At 45.9% G+C, this 19,378-nt stretch overlaps 1 protein-coding gene across 6 annotated transcripts in view; it reads right to left on the reverse strand.

Moving 5' to 3' along the window:
- Nucleotides 1-6,898: 6,898 nt before the first annotated feature.
- Nucleotides 6,899-19,378, reverse strand: part of ARHGEF12 (Rho guanine nucleotide exchange factor 12) — a 97,783-nt gene continuing 85,303 nt past the window's right edge. For all 6 annotated transcript variants that reach the window (XM_075073525.1, XM_075073524.1, XM_075073523.1 and 3 more), the window contains 4 exons: nucleotides 17,803-18,285; nucleotides 13,331-13,641; nucleotides 12,081-12,153; nucleotides 6,899-11,285 (listed from right to left, as the gene is read on the reverse strand). In XM_075073525.1, coding sequence (XP_074929626.1) covers nucleotides 11,275-11,285; nucleotides 12,081-12,153; nucleotides 13,331-13,641; nucleotides 17,803-18,285 — 878 coding nt within the window. In that variant the 3' untranslated portion in view covers nucleotides 6,899-11,274. The remainder of the gene's footprint in view (nucleotides 11,286-12,080; nucleotides 12,154-13,330; nucleotides 13,642-17,802; nucleotides 18,286-19,378) is intronic.

Raw genomic sequence — 19,378 nt, forward strand, 5'->3', positions numbered from 1 at the left:
AGGAACGAGGAAAGGCGGTTGGAAAATTGGAGCGGATCCGGAGAGGGAATTGGTACGCTGCTCTCGGGCGCACCTTCAAAAATTTGACTTGGGTCCCGATGACTTGGCCGGACCGGCATTGTTGCCCGGCGGAGGGCCCGATTGCCGTCTGCGGTTGGTACGACCACATCTGCGGCCAAAGTCCTGTCGCAGACGAGGTGGGGGGTAGGGGCGCTGGGGTTGAGAGCGGAACGACCGTCTTTGAGTTTGAGGGGTATGCATGCCAAGTGAGCGCATGATAACCCGGTTATCCTTCAGACTCTGTAGTCTGGGATCCGTCTTTTGCGAAAAAAGACCTTATCCATCAAATGGCAAGTCCTGTATGGTGTGCTGTAACTCAGGCGGTAGGCCGGATACCTGTAACCAGGATATGCGCCGCATGGCTATGCCAGAGGCGACCGTTCTAGCTGCCAAATCTGCTGAGTCCAGCGAGGCTTGTAGTGAGGTTCTCGCAACCCTTTTCCCCTCCTCGAGGAGGGTCGTGAACTCCTGACGGGAGTCTTGCAGGATCAGCTCCGTCAATTTGCCGACCGCCTCCCAGGTGTTGAAGGAGTATCGGCTTAAGAGGGCTTGCTGGTTTGCCACACGGAGCTGAAGCCCTCCAGCAGAGTAAATCTTTCGGCCCAACAAGTCCATGCGTTTGGCCTCCCTGGACTTTGGCGCGGGGGCTTGTTGGCCGTGGCGCTCTCGCTCGTTGACCGACTGTACCACCAACAAGCAAGGGGCTGGGTGCACATACAGGTATTCGTAACCCTTGGAAGGCACCATGTATTTTCTTTCCACTCGCCTGGCTGTCGGTGGAATGGACACCGGAGATTGCCAGATGGTGTCGGCTCTGGCCTGGATAGATCTGATGAACAGGAGGACCACCCTGGTAGGCGTTTCCGCTGAGAGGATGTTGACCACTGGGTCCTCCACCTCAGGGACTTCCTCCACAGGAAGGCTGATATTTTGGGCTACGTGCCGCAAAAGATCCTGGTGCGCCCGCAGATCGATAGGGGGAGGCCCCGACGAGGATGTGCCCGTTACTGCCTCATCCGGGGAAGATGACGACGACAACCCTGGGACGAGCGGGTCCTGGACCGAAGCTTCATCCTGGTGGACCTCCGCCTCCGGAACATCATGTTGTTCTGGAGCCTGTATAGCACCCGTCTCCGTATCAGCAGGGGGTGGTCTACTGAGTGTGGCCTCTGGTGCCCGGTGTTCAGAATGACCCGAGTGTGATTGCCCTGATGATTCACCCTGGGCTTGGTGGTAGGCCCAGGGTGTCCAAAAGGACCACTGCCGGGGCCCCTGGTCCTGATGGGCCTGAGTGTCTGATCCTTCATAGGATGCACTGTCCACGTAGGGGGAGGCGGACGTGTGACAGGATGGCCACGGGGGAGCTGAAGCAGACTGGACCATATCTTGGCGTCCATAGTAGCTGTCCCTGCGCGGTGCCGGCGAACAGTACCGGGAGCCGTGGAGGTATGGAGAGCAGGACCGGGACCTACGACCAGCGCGGTGCCGGGAGGTCGACCGGTGCCGAACATTGACATGCCTGGATCAGCTGCGAGAGGCTCGGCGGCGCCGGGATCTGGAGCAGTGCCAACGGTATGACGGGGACCGGGATCTCGTCCGGTGCCGCGAGTACGACCGGCACCGGGATGGAGAACGGTGCCGGGACTGCAAGCGGCGTCGGGATCGTGATCGGTGCCGGGAACGTTGACGGGATCCCGAACGAGATAGGCGGAGCTCCTTGGTGCCCGGAGACGATGGTCACACCATAGCAGGTTTGCCTAGCGACTGAATGACCCGCACCGGCGGTTGAGGCAGCTCAGGCTCTGTAAGAGCGAAGAGGTCCCGCGCAGTGGAGAAGGTCTCTGGCGTGGACGGTATGACAAGCTCTACCACAGCGTGGGCCGGGGAGCTGGTCGGCACCGGACTCGACGGCTCCTGAGAGGCCGGAATCGATGGTGCAGGAGCAGGCGGGTGCCGCGGCAGCTGGCGGTGCCGGGCGATCGAACCTGGAGCTGCGCTCTAACTGCGGTGTGACTGAAGGTACCGCAGGAGCCTTGAGTTTCTTGCTCCTCGGGGAGAGTGAGCAGCGCCGGCTGGAGGACTGGGCCGGTGACGGGAGGTGCCGAGGCGTCTTTGCCCGTGCCGGAACAGACGAAGCACTTGTTCCCGGTGCCAGAGACGGTGCCGAGGATGGAGGAGTTAGAGCTGGCTCCATCAAGAGTTGTTTTAGGCGAGAATCCCGCTCTTTTCTGGTCCGGGGCTTGAACGCCTTACAATTACAGCACTTGTCCGACAGATGGCCCTCGCCGAGGCACTTTAAACAGGAGTCGTGCGGGTCTCCTGTGGGCATCGGTCGACGGCAGGTGGCACAGGACTTGAAGCCCGGTGAACCGGGCATGGGCCCCGGTGCCGGGGGAGGAGAAGGGGCGAACCCCCGATCCTTTTAAACTATATACACTAACTACAACTATACTAACAGTAATTAATAAACTAGAGAAAACCTATGTACACTAAAAAGCTAAAGCACGAGCGAATTGCTAGGGAGGTGGAGATCAGCTAAGCTGCGCTCCACTGTTCCAACGACCAACACGGGCGGTAAGAAGGAACTGAGGAGCGGTCGGGCCGGCAGGGGTATATATTAGGCGCCATACCGGCGCCACTCCAGGGGGCGACCTGCCAGCCCACCGAGTGTTGCTAGGGTAAAAGTTTCTCCGACGAACGTGCACGCGGCGCGCGCACACCTAACTGCAATGGATATGAGCAAGCACTCGAAGAAGAATAAAGCAATGCTCAAGGAGCTGTAGGGATGTATTGCAGAAGGGGAGAAACAGGACTCAAAATTTGGAAAAAAAAATACCAGACTTGGCTCTTCCAGTTTCGTTATCTGGATCGGTGGCATGTCAAATGCCAGGGAAGCCAAAAGGTGGGGTGAGGGACAGCACGAAATAATATAGGTAGGTCACCCTCTGCAGATAACACAGTAAAATACAGGCCCAGGGCCAATCTTCGCACAGACGTTCAGTATTCATCTCCAAATACCCTCAATAGCAAGTTCAAATTTTGCTTCTCCTTCAAATTTCTATTCGATCTTGAGGAGGGGAAAAAACTACTGCTGAATAACGATAAAAAAATTCAGCACTTAAAACACCTCCACGCCCAGAGATACAGTCTTCTGTAATGTGGCTTCCGCCACGGGAAAGTCACCGTATGTCTTCAGGGTTTGTCTACACTCCAATCCCATGAGGGATTAGAGCCCGGGGGGATTTATCCATGCTAGCGCAGCTAAAAACAGCCATGTGGATGCAGGGGCTTGAGGTTCAAGTACACGTCACCAATACAAGTACACCTCTACCTTGATGCAATGCTGTCCTCGGGAGCCAAAAAAAAATCTTACTGCATTATAGGTGAAAGTTTACACAGAACTTGCATTGATCCACCAGAGTGCGCAGCCCCGCTCCCCCGGAGCACTGCTTTACCGCATTATATCGGGTCGCGTTATATCGAGGTAGAGGTGTACATGCTTATATAGCCCACGGTGAAGCATCTACGCAGCTAATTTTATCCATGCTAGCACAGGTCAAACTAGCACTGCTATGTCCACCCGAACTGCGAACAGCACCTCGGACTGCAGTGCTGACGTACCTTATGTCCCCCAACTTGTGAAGAATTAAGGACAATCAAACAACAAGAGGAAACTTCAAACTCATGGGGAAGAGTCTAGGGAGGAAAACAATGCAGAGGCCGGAAGGGAAAAATAATTGTTCTCGTCAGCCTAGGTTACTTCTACACCTCAGCTAGGAGCGTGCCTCACAGCCCTGGGCAGACGGATTCATACTACTGGGCCTTGAGTCAACGTGCTAAAAAAATAGCAATGTGGACAGTACAGCTTAGTCAGGAGCTCAGGCTCTCAAGCCCACCCAAGCCCCTGGCTCCGAGCTCAGGTGGCTAGCTTGAGTCTCCACTGGAGCTGCATTACCACCCACACCGCTATTTTTAGCATGCTAGCTCGAGCCCCACTCGGTGGGAGTCTGTCTATCCAGCAACACAACAGCTTTTTATACGCCCCGCTGGTTTTGTTAGTGTTCCATTTTAAAAAGACTTCTGAACAACAAGTCTGACTTCTTCCATGAAGGGCTAAGTTTAAAACAAAATAGCAAAGATTCAACAGATGAGTCACTTTGGGGGAATCAAACAAGCAGTAATGTCTGGCCTAATGGAGTTTTATAGCCACCTGAGAAACAGTTTGACAGACTTTGTATAAAGCTTCAGCCTTTCAGCAAGACAGCTCAAGTGCTCATACGTATGTGCATAAGGGGGGAAAATAGTCCCAAACTCTTTTATAATGAATATACTGCCAGATTCTTTAACTACAGCATCTTGTTAAAACGCCTCTTGCTGTCAGAGTATTTTATGCTCAAACATTTAGACTTTGGTTAAAAAATAAGGACGTTTCTAAATAAAACCCCCAAGCATTTAATTGCACTGGGGAATGGTTCTGGCTGGACTTGCACATCCTGCTGTGGTGCTAGAAACCTCGTTATGTGTTAAATGCATGAGTATCCGACTGTGTAAGTAACTACAAATTGTAAGTTAAACCGACTGGTCTAAATTCACTGTCAAAACAGAATAAATGAACCAGAAAGTCCATGTGTCTGAAGTGTTATGAAGTTGCTATTTGTGACACAGGGAAGGAAGTGGTGAAAAACAAGAACTTTCCAGTCAAGTAATACAATGGGGCTGCACTCCTAACCAAAATTCAGTGTGAAGGCTAAACTTCCACTGCAAGTTATCTTGTGCCCATTCACTCCCGCAAACACAGTTGATGGTCATCGGCATCTTACAGAAGTGAGCAGCAATACTAATAGATCACTTAGAATTGTAATTCAGCAGTTTACAGATTGAGGTGCAGCATTATTTTTGTGGCTTAAAAGTCCAATTGTTTGACTTCCACAACAAAGAATTCTGGCTTTGGGCTGTGTAAGACCAGCACCATGTAGGGATATTCCTGGCCTTAACGCTGAAGAAAGCAAATGGAAGGGGCATGGCTCCAAGTGTACCTAGGACAGTGCTACTTGCGTAGAAGAGAGTGGTTAATTTCCTATGTCAAATGCTTCCCTTTGCCTGGGCATCACACGACTCACTTTACTACTTCTGCCCCATTAGACCATACGAGCAAGCGTGTGGACCTGGTCTTGAGACCGCCACACTCAGCCCACAGGAGTGAAGAACCACAGACAAAGGATGGACAAGCACAAGCACATTAAAGACACTTCCTGACCACGGGGTAACCAACATTGGGTGGGAGGGGCGCCCTGACAGGTTTTAGGACAAGCCTGAGCATTCAATAGGTACTGCAAACAAGAGTATTTAAAAAAATCACTAGCATCTAGTACATATTTAGAAAATGTTTCAGGGGAATCTCAGAAAAGAAAGGAAAGACCTGTTAGATTATCTCGTCCAACCCCACCTGATACAGGACTGTTCTCAATGTCGTCTCCATTGCTTTATCAAGACACACTGAGAATAATGGTATATTCCCTCCATTAAAGCTTCAGGCAATTTTAAAGGCTCCGAGACAGGAATTCACTGGAACGAACAGAAATATTTCACTTAACAGCAAGTTGGTGTTTTAAGTCTTATCAGGAACTGTGTGGGGTACAGACACCCAGTCATAAATGGCACACAAATGCAGAATGGGGTTGGAATATCGGTCACTATCAGCAGGGGGTACTTATATATGGGGTCAGGGATTCAAGGGCAGTAAGTGTCAAGCGAGAAAAGAGTGTTAAGGGTTAGGAAATGTGGAGAACAAAAAGAGTGTGTTGCTAGTAAAAAGCTGTGAGGCATTCATACCAAACTGAGTTCATCTAACAGCAAAGTGGGACACAAGCAAAAAACCCCAATCTAACCATATGCTCTGAAAAGGGGGAGAGAATCAACTGATCTTACTGGCATTATGTAACATTTACAAAGTGAGGAGTGTGTTACAGATACCACAGACAGGCAACTGAGAACTGAAAAGTTTGCACCTTCATGTACACTACACCCTGTTTCCATGATATTTTAATCTCTTACCAATTCTAAAAAAGTTATAGGATCTGATTGAAAGCCCATGGGACTTAATGGAAGGATTCTTATACGCTTCCAAGGGGGTTGGATCAGGCCCATGTTAATAAAGGATCTTTGACCACAGACATCAGGAGAAAATATACGAAATCAAGTACACTGATGGCAGAGGCGGAGAAAAGATCTATTTGGAGAGAGAATTTGCTTTCTGGAAATATTACTTACACTATATTGTTTACAGGCTTAGAGTGAAGGTGAGATAAAGAATGGGTCAGGAGTGAAGGTGAATGCACTGAACACGAGAAAGTAATTCACCTTTTCTATGGAATTCACACTTATTTCTATGGAACCAGCAACGACACCTCCTGCATGGAGTAGGCACGCTGGCAACTTGGTGGGAGAGAAGGACACTGTGTCTGCAACTAGAGAGCCAAGTCAGACTTGTTGCATGACTAGGCTTTGAAAGCATTCCCTCTTACCAGAATAGTGACATACCCTTCTCCAGGTGGCAAGGATGCACACCATGTCTAAGCATACGTTAGCTGGAGCAGAAGGTCTAAACTGTCACAGATACCAACAGGGGGCTCTGCAGGGAAGAACTACTAATCAATAAGAACAATAGTGTTAACTATGAGAAAGGATCCACTCCAAGCAATTGCATCAATGAACTCTGCTAGGTTATTTGTATCAAATAAAAGCTTCCACTGTCCATCAAGTTCTCTCTTTGGAACAGTTTGTCCTGCCAAGCCCCAGGCAATAAAAAAACCCAAACAAAAAGTAGCCAGTTAAGGACTTGGTTCCTTTAAGCTTATTTAATGATATTTGAATGCTTAAATTTTCTATTTCCCAGCTCCTGAAAACAGAAACACTTTTAAAATGACCAATATTTAATTCCAGAAACATACAACCTTATCCACTAAGTCATAAAAGAGCTATTTTACAAACATACATCTGGATAATTAGAACAATAGAGTCTTTTCTTAGACATTCAAACATGATCAGTAAAAATACAAGATTAATAAAGATATTTTTGTATTTTTTTTAAAGAATATTTCCAGATTTTTTTCCTTCTTCTCTTTAAAGTAAATCTCTGTTAAGAGTACATGATTGTATGGTGTACAAAGAAAATAAAAATATTCTAGTAGGAAGAGAGTTCCAAAAGACAATTCAAAATTAAAACAGTGTGTTGGGTGTAGTATCCCTTTTGCAGTACATCTGCTTGTCAGTTGGAACCTGGAAAAGAAAAGGGATTTCTTGGGGGAGCCCAGGGGGCAAAGGCAATATTATTTACCGTCAGCACTGAGACTCTAATCAAGGATCACCTACACAGTTAACACACACTTTTTCCAGCCAAAGGGGCACAGTTTTTGTAAGAGTCAGTGAGTATCTACGTTTTATAGATGTTGCGTTTCTATTGGAAACAATGGATCTAGGCACAAGGATGTGGTGTAAAAGCTGACCAGGGCATCTAGGCTACTCAGGCCCTTGGATTTTCACACCTGATCCTCCTTTCTGATCCTGCCCCTCAGATGTTTTAGTCTCCTCTCCCTACAGAGAAAGCAAGATAGAGAAACCTGAGCAAATGCGGCCTAAATACTATTGCCATCTGCATCACTCCCCTTTTTGTGGGACAAGACACTCTGTTACAAACCCACACAACCCAATTCTTTCTAGCCCTATGAACTAAATCCCAAAACACCAGATGAACACACTTCTCAGAAGGGACCGCAGAGTGCATTGTAGCAATCTTTCCTCACTCTCAAGATGAGAAACCCCGGGTCATCTTTTTATTTAGGAAAAAACAGAATCATATCAGAGAACACAGTGCCCTGCTGTCCAATCTGAACAAGGGAACATACAATCACAGGCCAGGTCATCTCGCACTGGACTGGAAACTGGAATTTACAGAAGGGATAACACATGGCTACTGAAGCAAATAAAAATGAGAAAACTGAAAAGTGCATTTGAACGTCAGCCCCCACCCCCCCCCTTCAAAATGAACCATGCCTGGGGTCTGTGATACAGTAGGTGTGCTAGGGAGTGAAATGGAATCCCAGTGATTTCAGGTCACGGTGCTGGGGAAATGAAGGATCCCTTATCCCTCACCCAGGAATAATGCCCTTAACATGAGATTGATCACTAAGGAAAAACGAGTAGGACCAAAACACAATGAAGCACATCATTTCACCTCCCATAAAGGTGGGTCTCCATAGTGTACCTTGCTTTGCTAGCTCAAGAAGATACCCATCTCTTCTATGCCACTCCTACCAGCCAAATCATTCCACAGATTCATGTGTCACCCCCACTACCACAGCTGAGAATGGGACAGTCAACATTTCCCCTTATACATCTGGAGAGGTTGCAGAGACAACATCCCATCCCACTTCCCTCTGGACTAAAGGCTATGGCTAAGTTAGTATTTTAGGGGAATTCTCCCACCCCTGCAGCCCCAGGAGTGGTAACCTGAGTGCAAGTCTAGATGACACACTAAGGTCAATCTCTACCTTCACTGGCCCTTCCACCACCACCACCTTTGGTGGAGCTGCACTGACAGTAAGAGTGGTGGGAGATTTCCACCCAAATGCTAGCGCACATAAGGCAGAGGAGTCAGACAAGCCAGGACATGGAACTGCAGACCATTCCCCACTAGGCCATCATTACATACTCATCTCGCCGCTGCTTATGCAGCATGCTTCTCACCATGAACATTAGGCTTCCTGCATCTAGTAAGGAGGCTGGAGAGACCTCAGGAGTCACAATGGCAAAGAGCTTTGGCCATGACTCTCTCCTAGACCCCATCATCTCCACTGGGCTTTGAACCTGCATTTGGACAACGGGTCTGAACTCTGTTTATTAAATGCAGCCCAAAGTAGGGAGGGATCTACGCTCAAGCACGGCTTAGGCAGCTCTGGAAACGGGTTATCAAGGCTAGTGTGGTAGGGCTATAGCAACTGCTCCAATTCATGCAGCAGGAAACTCAGCTCTTCCAACCATCCCTGGAAGAGAGAGACACCTTGCTCATAAAGAGTAGAGACTAAGGGGGAAGAAACAGTAGCTATAAAATGATACGGGTGTCAAAAACTAAACTTGGCCATGGACCAAGATACCTTTGTGGCATGAGTAGATAAAAGGGAGACTCCACACAGCTTCAGGCATCATTTGTGACAACAGTTTAATTTCTGGGTTCATTAGAGCAAGTCTAGATGTTTAAAGCTAACAGAACCATATGGCTGGGGCTGGGTGCAGAGCTCTGCTCGTCTGACACTGGAAGCTCTTAACTGATGCCGATCATGTGTTCATACAGGTGAAACACAGGAGAATACTGAAACACAGTGAGATGCCACTGCCAGTCTACCAGGGAACATTTGGGCTTGCATTGGGAACGTGGGGATCCTGCTGGTGAAGTGCTCCATGCATTTGGCTTCTACAAGAGAATCCTCCCTGCTCTCCAATGGCCTCAACTTGTAAAGTGGATCCAAAGTCATCTCTGTTCAACCTACAACAAACTGAATATGCTTTTTTTAAAATTATTATTATTATTATTGAGGAAAAGGACAAGAACTGGCTTTTGCATCACAGGAGTGGAAAAGCAATTTTGATCCTCTGTCATTAGCAACAGGGAAAATGGAGCAGGGAGAACAACCTTTCTACTGACCAAAGATACTCTTCACACATCATGGTCCATGCAGTAATGCACATTTTTTTTAAGAGGCAAAGAGGATTTACTGGTTTGGTACTTTATTCAATTCCATGGTAAAAGTCTATATCTTGGGTACCTGCAGAAAGAATGTGTCACACACTTTAAATTAGCAGTTTGTGATTCCGGAAATTTGAGAGACTGAGAACGTCCTGAACCAACTGTCCCCTAGCAGGTAGTGCCCATCCTAGCACCCATTTCAGAGCAGGCACTTATCAATAAGCAGTCTGGAGTGTCCAGGGCTAGTTCTGTTACGAGCTTGCATTTTGCAGGGTCAGTCTGGAATGAAGTCCAACAGAAAATTGTTTGAACTGGCCTATGGGAAGTGCTAGAGAACTGGGTCTGGTTCCAGAAGTTCTGCCTTCTCTGCAATGCACCTATCTGAGAGCACTTTGGTACAATCAGTGCAAAAAACCCCCAAAACATGCCCCCCTATGAAACTCAGCAAGACATACCTGCAGGTACTAGCATTTACTGGCCCTATAATCAGCAATACCTGTAGCTAACTCAAATGGCAGCCAATGTTCATTCAGTAGTGATTCAGTGAGATACCCTCACCTGCCCCACATTTCTGGGTTTGCATTTTTTCCTGCATCATCTGGTGAACAGCTACACAAGTGCTGGAGCTCCAAACATCATTTATCGCTTTAAAACAGGAGACAATTATCAAGGCCAACAAAGTCAAGAAAAAAAATTAAACCCAGCTTTCTCCTCTCCCTGTCAGAGACCCCAAGTCAATGAAGGGGACCGCCAAGGGGAAAAATGGATTCCCAATTTCAAGTGCCTGGCTATTTAGTGCATGGAGAATTCTCATTGCACATGAGCTACACACAACAGCGAATCGCTCCAAATGGAGCCAGTTCACAGGCTGTTGAATGTAGCCAGTTCCCACCAAAGGTCATAAAAACACCTTTGCAAGTAACTCTGTGTGTGGCAGCTGGGTTGCCAGCAGGGAGCATGGAGTCCAATCCAGTGAAATCAACACACAAAATACATCCCTCCCTTCTCTGATTTGAACTTTGCTTCTGGAGCAGCGGCATCCAGAGTGCACTAGATTCCAAGGGCTAGAACTGTTACTACCCAATTAAAACAAAAGCAAATAAAAAAAACTTAAAATGTGCTTTTGATACATGGAATGAAGTCAAATAAATACACTGATTTTTTAAATGTCTAAATACATTTTTATATCCTACACCCAAAGCTCTGTACATTTGGTTTGGTTTTTTCACTGTTGTTCTGAATCAAAAACACAATTTTCCGGTAGCAAGAGGTGGAGGAGAGAATGGAAGAGATTCTCTCACTGACAAACTAGTGCAGATGCCCCACAGGGAAAGCATCCCATCCCCACTCTGCCAGAGCATGGTTAGCACTTGGATGGTCCACAGACAGAACGCTCTTGTCTCAGAGTCCGCATGGAAGCTAGGAGGCGCTGATGCTCTCATCCAGTTTTCAGCCACTTCTGGAAAATGTGACTAACTTTTGTCTGAAAAGGAAAGAGATAGTAGGGGAAAAACAGGCCCCAAGACAAGTGAGCATCATGAGCCCTTCCAAATGCACAGCCAATTCATACAGCACTGTTTGTGGGGATAACTGTGCGCCACAGTTGACTTGGAGGAAACCCCTGCAGGCATCACAGGAATCTGCTCAAACCAAATTTAAAGGGAGTTGTGATGACTGCTTTACGCCATGTCAATGGCGTGCACGGTGTTTTACACAGAAAAGTAAGAGGGGCCTAACCCAGAAGATCTTACAATCTAACTCTTAAGAATGGCCATACTGGGTCAGAGCAAAGGTTCATCTTGCCCAGTATCCTGTCTTCCAACAGTGGCCAATGACAGGTGTCCCAGAGGGAATGAACAGAACAAGAAATCATCAAGTGATCCATCCCCAGCTTCTGGCAAACCGAGGCTAGGGACACCGTCCTGGCCAACAGCCATAATTCATCTGACTTCAGTCCCTAAACCGAGCCGGACCCCTTTGAAAGGCAAGCCTAACACCTTATTCATGGGCTTGTGGTGGAGAAAACCAAAGTGAAGGAGAGGTGCCTCCAACTTCACACATCCTCAGAGAAGGCAATACCTGATCAGCAGATTTATGATATTGTGGAACCAGCAGCTTCCAAAAGTCTGAAGCTATAATGACATCTTTCAAGGCTTTTGTTTGAAAGATCAATAACTGGCTTTGTTCGTTGTCCTTGGTGCTAGAGTTCAATGATATTTTAACATATTACCATTTAGAAAGAGGCACTGGGAAAAGGGATGAGGTGGTGTTCACATACCTGAATGCCCGTCTGTGGTGGCTGAGCCAGCCAGCCTTTGGCGAAGGAGAGTGGTGTAATTTTCCTCAACTTCCTGAAAGACAAAATCCATGTGGCCCTTTATTTCTGTTCCTAATGAACCTCCAGAGAGCTCTTTTCTTAGAATAGGAAACATTTTAGTGGAGCTGACTGGATTGTAATTACATGTTACTGAACACATTCCATTGCCAGCTCTCAAACCATCACTAGCACTGGTGAGAAGTTCCTCCATCAGGGAAAAGTCTGAGCAGTTCCTTATTCCTTTTGGATCTTGGTTATATTAGAACTAAGCAAGCAAGTCCGCTATTTCCACAAGGAGCTGACAGGTCTCTTGGCAAACCGTACTCCAGGCCCCATTTCTTTGGAAGAGGTGGCTGTGATGGACTAAGGGTATGGCTACACTTGAAATTTCAAAGCGCTGCCGCGGCGGTGCTTTGAAGTGTGAGTGTGGTCGGAGCGCCAGCACTGGGAGAGAGCTCTCCCAGCGCTGCATGTAAACCACATCCTCTACGGGTGTAGCGTGCAGTGCTGGGAGCCGCGCTCCCAGCGCTGTGGCACTGATTACACTGAGGTTTTACAGTGCTATATCTTGCAGCGCTCAGGGGAGTGTTTTTTCACACCCCCGAGCGCCAAAGTTGCAGTGCTGTAAAGTGCCAGTGTAGCCATACCCTAAGAATAACCCTCAAGATAGGACAGAGAATCCCCAGAATGCAAAAGAAGTGACTTGGAAATTAGTGGGTTTGAAACACTTACTATTGGCACAATGGGGATTTTGACTCCCTTTTTACATTAGTATCAATAAATGCTAACTGGGTAAACATTTCCAGGTCAGTTATGCATATTCCCCAGGTGGTGGGTCCACCTCCCCACTCCCAATTTTTGCAGCCTTATTGTAACACCCCAAATTAAAGTTCCACTTCTCATAAATTTGGAGAACTGTGTGCATCTCCAAATTGTCTGCAACTACATATTTTTAACATCTGCCCATATTTATATAGAGCATCTGGTTTCTCCTGTCCCTTTCCCTGGAGATCATCCAAGGACACACATACACTCACACACGCACACTCAGGTCTTATCACACAAGCACTTGTATTCGGGGAAGAAAGCAAACCAGGAAAAGTACAGGAACCCTGTACTTTACCTGGTTTGCTTTCTTCTCCTAAGCTTGCTTTTTTTCCCCAAAACAGTGAAGGTGAAATCTGAATAATTCAAATAAAACTGTGTTGTACCTTTAAGTGTTCAAGGTCGGCCTCTATCTTCTGAATGTACTGCATCATTTGGATACGTGACTCTACGGAGAAGTGGGGACTCGGTGCATCAGAGCACAATTCGTCCACTGGCCCCCAGCGTGAGGCCATAAATTCCTCAGCAAACGGGGAGCTCCCTTCATCTGACTGGGCATCTCGCGGGGAAACTGGCTGCTGGTGTGCTGAGTCCAAAGACGAGTGGCCGGCAGTGCACTGTAGAACTAGAGAGGACACATCCTCATCTGTAGAGCTCTCCTGCACAGTTCCATATCCATCAAGGATCAAATAATTTCCTGTTAAGAGAAAAGTTTTGTACTAGCACCACCAGGTCAATAAAAGCACAAGGAGTCACTGAACTAGAGAGACAATTTAACTGAACTGATGAAAGCTTCATCTCGTCATGTTTTAAAACTGACTAGATAAAGCAGCAGAGGATACCTTGCAGATCCCACCTTCAACTGGTTTGGACTAGATTGGTTCTGAATGGGGAACACTAGAGGCGTACGTAGGGTCTGCTGTTTGAGCAGCACAGGATTAGATAATCCAATAGGGTTTTTCTGTCTCTTGTTCTGTGTTTCTCTCATGAGAGGGTATCTTAAAAATATTCATGTGCATGCTACTAATTATTACAATGGAATCCAGGCTAGCCACCAATCATACTGCTGGGTGTCTAATTGGAATTCGCTATTCAGTTTCGGAGATTTTTGCTAGGTTATACTCAAATTTAGATTGCTAATAGAAGGTTCTATAAAATATGCAGTATTCATAGAAATAATGCGACACCCATTTTTAAAAAAAAGGCTCCGGAGTTGACTGTGGCTATTACAAGCCAATAAGCCTGACTTCAGCATCAGACAAATTAATTGAAACTATAATAAAGAACAATATTATCAGACATATAGATGAACACAATTTATTGAGGGAAGAGTCAACACCTTTTGTAAAGGGAAATCATGCCACATCAATCTGAATTTTTAAGGGAGGGTCAACAAACATGGATCGATTGGATATAATGTGCCTGGACTTTCAGAAAGCCTTTGGTAGGATCCCTCACCAACGCTCTTAAGCAAAGGAAGGAGCCATGGGATTAGAGGGAAGGTTCTCTCATGGACAAGTAACTGGTTAAAAGATGGGAAACAAAGCGCAGGAATAAATGGTCAGTTTTCACAATGGCGAGAGGTAAATAGCAGAGTCTGCCAAGGCTCTATACCAGGACCTGTGCTTTTCAACATATTCATCAACGATCAGAAAAAGGGCTCAACAGTGAGATGGCCAAGTTTGCAGATGATACGACATTATTCAAGATAGTTAACTCTTCACAGTCAGCCTTGGACTTATCAAGTGATCTCACAGAACTGGGTGACTGGCCAACAAAATGGCAGATGAAATTCAACACAGATACACAAAGTAATGCATGCTAGGAAATATAATCCCAACTAGCCATACAAAATGATAGAGTCTAAATTAGCTGTTACCACTCAAGAGATCACAGAACCGTTGTGGATAGTTCTCTGAAAGCATCTGTTCAATATGCATTAGCAGTCAAAAAGGCTAACAGTGTTAGGAACCATTAGGAAAAAGAGAAAACAGTAAATATCATAATGCCACTACATAAAAGCCCATGGTATGCCCACACCTTGAATACCACATGCAGTTCTGGCTGCCCCATCTCAAAGAAGATCTCTGTATCTTTTCCAATTCTAATACAAGGCTAAAAAAAAAAAATTTGGGTATAGAACAGCTTCCATAGGAGGAGAGGTTTAAAAACCTGGATAGTTCAGCTTGGAAAAGACGACCAAAGGGGGTATGATAGAGATCTATAAAATCATGAAAGCTGAAGCGAGAGAGTGAGAGTAAGGACATGTTATTTACCTCGTCACATAACACAAACCAAGGGTCAGTCACCCAATGAAATTCAGAAAAGACGGTTACTCACCTTTGTAACTGTTGTTCTTTGAGATGTGTTGCTCATCCATTCCAAGTAGGTGTGCGCGCGCGCCGGGTCGGCAGGGGTATATATGCAGTGCCGCAAGGGCGCCACACCCGCCGGGTGTTACTAGGGGAAAATTCTTCCAATGAACGTGCACGCGGCGCGCGCGCACCTACTTGGAATGGATATGAGCAAGCACTCGAAGAAGCAGCAGCAGTTTAAAAAAAACAAAACAAAAAAAACCACACAGTAAACCTGTGGGACTCATTGCCAAGGGGTGTTATTAAAAGGTTAAAAGTATAACTTGGTTCAAAAAAAAAAAAATTAGACATTCAAGGAGGATAGGTCCATCAATGGCTACTAGCCAAGATGGTCAGGGATAAAGGGATGCATGCTCCAGGTGTCCCCAAACATTTGGCTGCTAGAAGCTGGGACTGGACAACAGGAGATGGATCACTTGATTAATTACCCTGTTCTGTTTAATTCCTCTGAAGCATCTGGCTCCAGCTGCTGCTGGAAGCCAGGCTACTGGACTAGATGGACCACTGGTTTGATCTAGTATGACCAATCTTATGTTCTTAATTATTTTAACGATTTGCATGTGCCACTGGAATTTTGTCCTTAATTTCTCTGCAGCGTTGCAGCTATGCTAGTGCATGAAAACCAAAAATAGAAATTGACCAGAATGGGTCTATCTAGTTTTAAAGTCCCTGCTTAGCTAAGCAAAAAGGGAACTGTACAAGAAGCGAAAAATACGTTAAATTTTTTAAGCTGTTGGTTCACTTTAAATTTAAAGTGCTTTAACAACACAGAAAAGAAGGGAATATGATATTCAATATATGACTGGATGGCATCATTCAGCCAGTCAGAAACAAGTTCATCACACAAAGTCCAATTTTTAAATGAAGTATAGTAATGGATAAGGCGTTCCAAGTCTGACAGCTACTTGCACTCCAGCATGCACATGACAGATTAATTCCATCTTAATTCATAAAGTACAGCACCACTACTTCAGATGCACAGCAGGATCACAAGGCCACCTCTCACAGAACCTGCAAAGCTCCAGGAAAGCACATGCAGCTACCATCTTGGACTACCCTTCTAGTCAGACTCAAATGCGTACAACCTCTCCGCATGCCTAAAAAAGATCTGTTTCAAGGTGCCGCTCAGGAAACCATTACTTTATATATTGATACATAAACAAGAAAAGCTTTTAAGAGCTTCAGACCTGGCGACAAGGACTCTGTGGAGACTATTACCAAGCAAAGCCAGACTGGATAAAGCTCCTTTTTGAAGCTCAAGCAAGAAAAAACAAGAACAGTGGCCATAGAGTGGCACGTCTCACATGACTGTAAAATCCCCCCTGCACAGTTATCCCCAGGGGTCACACATTGAAAGTGACAACACTGTACATGTTGCATTGTTGAGACTCATTGTAGAGCACCAAATCATCATTCTTATATTCTTTGGAAACAAAATATTTTGTCTCAAGAGGGGACAGATAATGGAGACGTTCTAGTCCATTGATGATTTCTGTAGGTGATCCAGAAGGTTCTCTGTATACATATAATCATGCCTTATAGGCTATTTCTATACAACCAGGGGTGTAATCTGCAGCTTGTGTAGACAGTCCCGTGATCGCTTTAAGCTAACTCACTATAAACAGCAGTGAAGACACAGCGGCATGGGCCTCAGGAGAGAGTTATACAAGGCAGGCTGATCCCCCAGGTACATAAACATTTGCAAGCCTATGCTGACACTTGCACATCTGTGTCCTCACTGCTATTTGTAGAGAGTTACCTAGATTACAAATTACATCCCCAGTTGCTGTGTAGAATGTAGCAGAGTCAGTACTTTGGGCGTACGGTGGAAAGATATTTCAGGAAGTGATATATTCAAGGAGAAGGTTATATCTTAAGTTTGGGTATGCAGTCAAGTCCCCATGGTGTTCTGGAGAGAGACGGAGGGTTGATAATGGGAAACAAGAATATGTTTACAGACTTTTGGGAGAGGAGTTATGCACCACCACTTGCTGGGAGTCTGAAGTGGGAGACCGGGAGAACACAGCTTTGGAGAGGTCCTTGGTACATCAATGCTCTACACAGGCTAATAGAAACCGCTCCCTTCTGATGCACCTGGGCTAGAGCCAGGCATTCTTAATTTCTTCAGCTGCAGTCTATGATAGGCTATTAACTTAGCAGTATCTCAGTTTCTCTTTTAATCAGCCATCCTTCAGGGTGTTGAGGTAATAATTTAGTTCATGTCTGTACATCACTTTTGAAGTGTAGAGGACTAGCTATTTTGATATGTCCAAAGCTAAAAAGACTTCTAAAGACCAGAAGAACTATGTGTGAAGTGTCCTGTACTGAGTCAGCAAGGGAGATTCCACCAGGAAAGAACAATTGTGTTTCTTTTTAGTCACATATTTCCTATTCATTTCTGGTCTCTGAACGCAATCAAGTCTCTGGCATTTGAACTGAGCTGGCCATAACTCAACGTACTGTGTAAAATGCGATAAGCTCACCTGAGATCCGTAAGTGCACCTCCTCATCTTCTTTCCTCTCCATTACTTCACCTTCCAATGGATTCTCATCGCTGTGGGCGTCACGAGCATCAAAGAAGTGCTCTCCACTGTCATCAGCACCCACCTCTTCCAGCTCCGGGGTAGGGGTCTCCAGGTTCATGTTCACATGGTCCATTACTAAATTGTTAGTAGACCTGGTGTCTCTAGATCCCAGCTGCACAGCATCCTGCGGAGTTGGAAACTCAGTTGAAGTCCGGAGGCCATAACAAGCTGCAGCTTCACTAGTTCCTGTTCCGGGAGGCATCTGATCTGTTCCAAGCTGGTGCATCTTGTCGTCAGAATGCTGTAGTCCATGCTGGATACCACTCTCTGCCTGGGCCCCCTGGGAAATGGTCGTATACCTGGGTAAACATCGCCATTCTTCAAGGGTCCCCTTCTCAGACATGCCCAGCTGCTGCACCAACAACTGCTTCAGCAAGCCCACTGAAAGGAAAGGAAACATGGAACATTCACTGAACTGTATAAGTCGTCTCCATTGTACACTCAATGAGACCGTGGTATGATACCTCTTTCTGAAAGGGTTCACTATGACCAGCTCTCTCACTGTTTCTGTTGCAAAGGCGGGGAGAGAGCTACAAAGAAATGGTTGGAGCACTGTTTTATTACTTTGTGCCTTATATCACAGGATATCAAATCATTTCACAAAGGTGAGTAAGTACTGTAGTATTATCCTCAATTTACTCACGGGGAAACTAAGGCACAGACTGGTTAGTAGCTTAGCTAAATCACCCATCAAGTCAGTGGCAGTCATGAGGATAATCCAAATCCCCTGATTTCCAGTCTCAACTGCTACATAATGCTGAGCGTGCCACCCCTACTCCCAATCTGAGGTTAAATGTGTATTGGGAATGTTCAACTTATCGGAACATTAACATCACAGGCTGAAGCCAAGATCCTATTGCAGATTCAAGGGAAATTACCTTTTCATGGCACAACCTTCTTGTTCTAAATGTTGGGATGCAAACTCCCCCTACAAGTTCATACAAATATTCAGAATCTTTAAATTATATGGGAGATTCTTATTTGGTCTTTGTCCTATGATGCTTTAGTTCTCACTCAAACTACTTAAACACCACTACTTAAGAACAAGCAGGTATAATGCAGTCCAAGCGCTTCACGTAACTATAAGTTGACACTTGCATAGCATTTCTCAAACTGTGGGTGTTATCAGTTCCTAAAACAAAGCAGCCACCCGGTTGAATGGAAGACACTTGCAGCAACATGAAGTGACCCATTACTATTGCTAGAGGGCATCTCATAAATCTTAGCAGTCAGGAGAGATCACTGATGCTATGTAAAGCGACATCCACCCCCCTCTAGAATGAGCTTCCATTAACAATCTTAAGAGCCCAAGAACTAGAAATACTTGAAAGCACCTAGACCTAGAACAATGCTTTGAATTCTATAAAAATCTGATACAATATGGATCAAAAGACCCAGGATAACAGGATAACCTGTTAGACTGAAGAGACCTGTATAGAGGCAAGGAACTCATGCCTTGAGCTAAGAGGGCCAA

Source organism: Chelonoidis abingdonii, chromosome 18 (assembly GCF_003597395.2).
Source record: "Chelonoidis abingdonii isolate Lonesome George chromosome 18, CheloAbing_2.0, whole genome shotgun sequence".
Taxonomy (NCBI): domain Eukaryota; kingdom Metazoa; phylum Chordata; order Testudines; family Testudinidae; genus Chelonoidis; species Chelonoidis abingdonii.